Below are 6,106 nucleotides of genomic sequence, written 5' to 3' on the forward strand. Positions count from 1 at the left end.
ACTTGAAACTGAAAACAAATACCTTGCATATGCAAAAATGTAAACGGACTATTAGAGAAGAACTAATTAGGAGTCTAGACGTCTATCCATTAGACAAATATTCACTTCGTATTATAGAAAAACATAGTAATTTAAGCATCTTAGAACTAGTTCACTTTAGTACCCAGAAATCTATTTAATGTTGATGTTGATACTTGATGTTGATATTTCAAAAGGGAAACGAATGCATGTAAATGCTAATTGTTTAAAAAAAATGTTATAAACCTTTAATTACAACGTGCTATCCAGGAAAGTAGGCAGAAGTTTTAGAAGGTGCTGCAGGCTTGCATGGAATCTGCACTTTTTTTGGTGCAGAGGACTTCATGTATCCTGCAATGATAAGAATTGATCTTGAAATATCTTTTAAGTTTTCAGAAATTTTGAGAAAATTCTTTGATTTTAATTACATATAAGTATATATTTATATATGTATACACATTTACCTGTGTTTTGAGTTGTGTTTTGATTGAGCCCTCTTAAAGGTATGCTATCTTCCCTTTTCTTTAAATACTTTGTTTCCAATCCCACATTTTCACCACTAAGTCAAAGGGAAATAGAACTGTTGTAAGCAGTCATTTTTAAAAGAGTTTTCTAAGTTTCCATGAAAATTTGCAAGAATTTCAAATGCAATTGCAGATCTCCTATGAATTACTTTATTTAAGACAGCAAGTTCATGAATGCTGACCTCAAAATCATATCCTGGGGACAGAAATTCCTATATTCAAGGCTTAATTCCTTAAGTTTAATGTGGTTATATTAATTCCTTAAGAGCTTGTCTCTGGAAACCTGGTTTTTCTGCTACTATCAAACAGACCATCTCATCTTGTAAGGCCTCTATCATACTTAAATATCATCATCTTTTTGAAACATCATACAAAGAAGGTGGAGAGTGGCATATGACTGATCACAGCACTGATATACAGTGCACTGACAAACTTTAAGAGATCCAGTCAGACAGATGAAGAATCTTAGGTATATTTTATAATTGTTCCTATGGCATCTTTGTTATAAGAAGCCATGTTCCATGAAGTGATGGCATTCTGCTTAGACTCTGGGAAAATGAAAAAATGATCTAGCCCCTGGAACAATTCACGTATTTGCTTTTAGATGTTTCTTCACTGACCTAATTTTTCCCCAAAAAAAGTATTACTGTGGGCAATAACCTGAATCACTATTAAAATTCATCAGGATATATTCTGTTTGCCTGAAGACATACTAATATTTCCTTGCACACTCCCCAAGCTATTCTTCAAAAGAAAAAAAAAGAACATTAGGGTTTTTTTCTGTACTATGGGGGGAATAATATGTCAATTTAATGTTAATTTTCTTTCAGATATATATATATATAACTTCATAGTTCATTCCTTATTAGAGGAATAACTTAAATACTTAAAGGCTATGTCTAGAGGGGGGATGGTGGAAAGAAGAAAAAATGTTAAAGCAATGCCTCTTTCCAAAAGGTAATGAGAAAACCTGTTTTTGCACTCAAGTCAGGTCAAGGGCCTCACCTCTGGAATTGAAAATGTTCATCCTTTTAGAAGCAGATTAACTATTCTACCTGTTCATCAATCACCATCTATCCTTTCTACATCAATAGCAACAGTTTACTCAGGTGGCAATTACATTCATAAGTAAGCCTTTACTAGAAGTCATTATTTTCATATGACTTCAGAGTGAATATATAGGTCAGGGGTAGGCAACCTTGGCTCTTTTATGACTCGTGGACTTCAACTCCCAGAATTCCTGAGCCAGCTCAGGAATTCCTGGCTGGCTCAGGAATTCTGGGAGTTGAAGTCCACGAGTCATAAAAGAGCCAAGGTTGCCTCACCCCGATATAGGTAAATACATTGCTCTCGTTAGAACATGACAGAATATGGCTTACATTAATTGTATTTCATTTCCTATTAGACCTCCCACACTGAATTCTCTGGTGCTCCCACACCATCTTAGTACTGAGAAAAGAGAAATTCTGATATAGTGCCATTGGCAGAAATAATGGTTTTCTTCCATTTAGAAAACTGACTACCTCTAGAAGTGACACTGTTGCTTTTACTCTACACGTTCCTTCAGCCCTTTGGCCTCTACCCCAGATAGTTCTGCTTCCTCCCAATTGCCAAGTTTGCCTTCCTATTCAACTCCAAATGGCCTTTCCACCTTCTCTTTAAATGCTCCCAGTTTTCTCCTCAGGTCCACTCTCAACTGCTTACTTTTCTTTGTTTGCTGAATGACCTATCAGCCCAGAAATCCCTGGCTGGGCATCTGAACATCTGTTTGTTTCTGAGAGCTGGACATTGAAGTGAACCTGCTGGAAAAATAATTTTTTTCAGTATTATATTTTTTGCCATTTTGTGTATCAAAGTCTTAGTCATACAATATTACATGTAAGAAAAAATATACATATTATTACAGAAATGTTTAATGATTGAATACTATAAATTGTCAAAACATTTATTTAAAGCAGAATTAGCTTTCTCGAAGAGCACTAATAATAAATTGTCTGACATCATCACTGACAACTGATTTACAGTAAATTACAGCAATAATACTATCCATATGGTTCACTCGTGGAACCTGTTTGTCTTTTGCATGACAATGATATTAGCTGTTAGAAAAATGAATGGTTTTCTCTTAGCATCTATGTACTTGCACAATTATTTTGCTAATAGTGTTTTAAGCAGTTGGAATAAATACAGATGACCCCACTCTGCCTTTTTCTAAAGCCTTAAACTCTTGGCTTTTTTTTCCAGGCACTTGGATTCTTTGGTAGAATTTCTTTTATCTGTTCTATTATATTTTATTGTTGACTTTTGTGGATTTTTTATCTGTATGCTGGCCTGAATTATTTTGAGAGGTTGGCGATATAAATAATCTAAAAAAAATACAAAAGTATAAGTTGCAGCTTTATGAGTTAACTGTTTGCATATTAACTAGATTATTCTGGCCATTCAGGTCCATACTTAAGGAACCGGATGACAAACTCTGAATTACATATGGAGCCTTTAGGATTTTTTTTTCCATTACTCATCCCTAATTGTTATGCTTTCCCCCACAGATGATAGACACCCAGAGTAGCAGAAGAAGAGAAGAAGGATTTTGTTTTGGGCAAAAATCAATAAAATGAAAATGACATGACTTGATACAATGTAATGAAACCTTGTTAAAAAATAAACATCTTAAATTCCTTGCCTTTGTTCCCGGTATCTGTTGGTTGGCATTTTTGACAGCAGCTGCTTCTGGGAAGCTTTGGAAAGCTAGCAAAGGGGAGATGGGATAGCTCAGTCCGGAGTTTAAAGACGTAATCCTATTATCAGCCTGTAAAAAAACCCCAAAACAAATTAGCTCATACCTGTTGTCTTTGTTTAAAGCAAGCATAGTCAAAGTTCATACATACTACACTTCATCTATTGCAGTTCATATTTTGCCTAGGTCTAAATTTAATTTGCTTGAAGCTAAGATCCTCTGCTTCTGTCAATACTTGGCTTGAATCCCAGGCTGAAGTATTTGCTCTCCTCTCTGACCCTACCTAGAAGTTTACCATCTACTGACAGGATGGTAAAGGAAGCAAATGGGGGGAAATATGCTAATCTCAAGCCTCATATTTTTACCAGGACAAAGGAAAATAGCTCAATTCCAACTAAGCCCCGCAACCCATCCATTTCTGAAGAATTTGTGCAAATTGTGCACTCCCATTGAATTTTCTCTTGTTACTTAGAAATTAAACTATGAAAGACAGCAACGTGGTCAGTATCAAAGATGAATACACAAGAATTTTACTATTACCATACTATGAGGAGAGCTGCCAGTTCTTGAAACAGTGTTGCTAGAAGTAGACGTCCCTAGCATTTCTTGCTTCCTTGTCAGCTGAATTTCGTTCAATTGTTTATTCAGCCATGTGATGACTGCAGAGAAAAAAAGCACTTCACTTTTCATCCCAAATATTTTTAATTTTAAAACAAAATCAAAATTAAATTCTGAATGCGGCTGGACAGATTACGCTTTCAAAGTTAAACCAGTGCATTTATATTAAGAACGGAGTTATAGAGGTTCAGTCCCAAACACAAATTTATAGAATTGCAATCTTAGTTTGAATACGATTAGGAACTGATAAATCCTATGTGACAAGCTGGAACTTCTATGTATCATTGTAAGTTATTCATTACAAGGGGAACAAAATAAATGCACAGGTTTGCATTAATACAGACAAAACAAATGAATATTTATAAGGAGGGAAAATAAGACTGGCATTCCTCTGAATCATTCTTCAATATCCCTCAGAAATTCTTCAAATATTTAAAAAAGAACTATTCATCTTTTATCTTAAATCCAACATTCACAATTATTGCCTAAACAAATAGATAACAGAGAAAATGCCTACCCCTGGCCTAGCCCAAACTAAGACTATATCTTCTAATAAATTCTATATACTAAAATATACACTGCTGAAAGTATTAGACAGTAGTTAATGCAAGAAAGTCACATACCATTTTCATTTGTTTTGAGAAGTTGTTTGCTTTCTTCCAGTTTTTGTACTGTAGCCTCTAACTGTTCCTGCAATTTGCATATCTGAAATGTTTTCATATTATTACTTATCTGAAATATTTTTTTATCCCCAGTAGCAAAACAATATTTCAAAATTAACGTCAGAAGACATTTTTCCTAAATAATCATCGCCGTATAAGTTGTTTTTGAAATCTAAATAAATAAATGTATATAAATCTATGGGCATTTTTATTTTAAAGACCATAAAACAAAAATACTTCAGAATATGTCAAAGCAACTGGTAGCATCTAATTAACATTATTTGATCCTAAAAAAAAACGGAAAACAAGGTTCGAGTGTGGTTAATGCCTGGATGGGATACCACTAGGAAAATCCAGGACAGTAAATAAGATTGGGAAATAGGAAAATAATTCCTTAATAATAGTAAATCATTTTGCTAAGAAACCATTTTTTCTCAAGAAACTTACAAGGACGTAAGGTGACCAAGAAATGAGTTAAAACTGAGGAAATCTTTGCTTCATTCCAGAGAAGAGTGGGTTTATGGGGGAAAAAGAAAATATTATTTCTGACAAAAGGAAATCTTAGTATTTGTTTAAGCATTTACTATTTAGAAACAAGACTCTCGAGTTACCTCTTGTTCTTTTTCTCGAAGAGAACTTTCCAGTTCCTGTAAATCCTTTTGTTCTTTCTGTAGTTTTTCTTCCTTTTCAGCCAAGAGCTTTTCTTGCTGAACTGTTACTGTGTTTTTCAATTTCAGTTTACTCATTAGCGTTTTTACATCTCCTTGCAATTTCTTTATTATCTCATTGGCCTGGAAACAATATCACAGAATACTAAATGATGATCAGATGAAATCAAACCATAATCATAAAAAAAGGAATGCTATCTTTAAACAAACCTTAAGGAACTCAGTTGATAGAGCTTTCAGTGAGGTTTCCATTTTTCCTATCTGGAGTTGTTTCTTTTCTGCATTTTCTTCCAGGTTTGCCTTTGAAAGAGTACCGGTATATAATGTTAGGAAGATTATGTTAACAAATAAGAGTGAAAACCTGCATGGATTGGTTTCTAAATATACAAGGAGCTGGTTAGTTCTGCGAATCCTATAAGGTGGTCTGTAAAACCAGCAGCACTTTGAAACTTTAATGTGTTATTAAATATCTGTAAAAATGTTTAATAATGCATGATACAGCAATATGTTCTACAATCTATAATTTGGGGGTGGGGGAAGAAGGCAATGTATGCAATGTGTTTCTAAACACAGCCAAGTTCTAATGAGCCATATTACTAGTTTGGCAAAGAAGCTTCAGATTGTCAAAAATTGTGTTCTATTGTTACACTAAAATAGGCTAACTTTCAAAAACAAAAAATAAAAAAACCAGACAACGATGCCACAAAGGCTCTACTTTTCACATAATATAAACCTTATAGGTAAATACACAGAGATGCTCTATACTCCAAAGCTGAAATCAAAAAGATGTCTCCTTAAATTAGCTATGTTTTTTCCCTTGGTTTGCAAGGTAGCCATACAACCCCAGGAAAATAAGTTTGAGTTAAGGAGGCAGAGTAT

At 34.1% G+C, this 6,106-nt stretch overlaps 1 protein-coding gene across 1 annotated transcript in view; it reads right to left on the minus strand.

Annotated features, from left to right (window-relative positions):
* Nucleotides 1-254: 254 nt before the first annotated feature.
* Nucleotides 255-6,106, minus strand: part of SASS6 (SAS-6 centriolar assembly protein) — a 25,298-nt gene continuing 19,446 nt past the window's right edge. Inside the window, exons 9-16 of the mRNA XM_029287238.1 lie at nt 5,438-5,527; nt 5,171-5,350; nt 4,521-4,602; nt 3,820-3,938; nt 3,226-3,351; nt 2,247-2,344; nt 483-577; nt 255-369 (exon numbers count right to left, since the gene is read on the minus strand). Of these exons, the coding sequence (XP_029143071.1) occupies nt 281-369; nt 483-577; nt 2,247-2,344; nt 3,226-3,351; nt 3,820-3,938; nt 4,521-4,602; nt 5,171-5,350; nt 5,438-5,527 (879 nt within the window). The 3' untranslated portion in view covers nt 255-280. The remainder of the gene's footprint in view (nt 370-482; nt 578-2,246; nt 2,345-3,225; nt 3,352-3,819; nt 3,939-4,520; nt 4,603-5,170; nt 5,351-5,437; nt 5,528-6,106) is intronic.

This window comes from Protobothrops mucrosquamatus, unplaced genomic scaffold (assembly GCF_001527695.2).
Source record: "Protobothrops mucrosquamatus isolate PMUCROS unplaced genomic scaffold, P.Mucros_1.0 scaffold_267, whole genome shotgun sequence".
Taxonomy (NCBI): Eukaryota; Metazoa; Chordata; class Lepidosauria; order Squamata; family Viperidae; genus Protobothrops; species Protobothrops mucrosquamatus.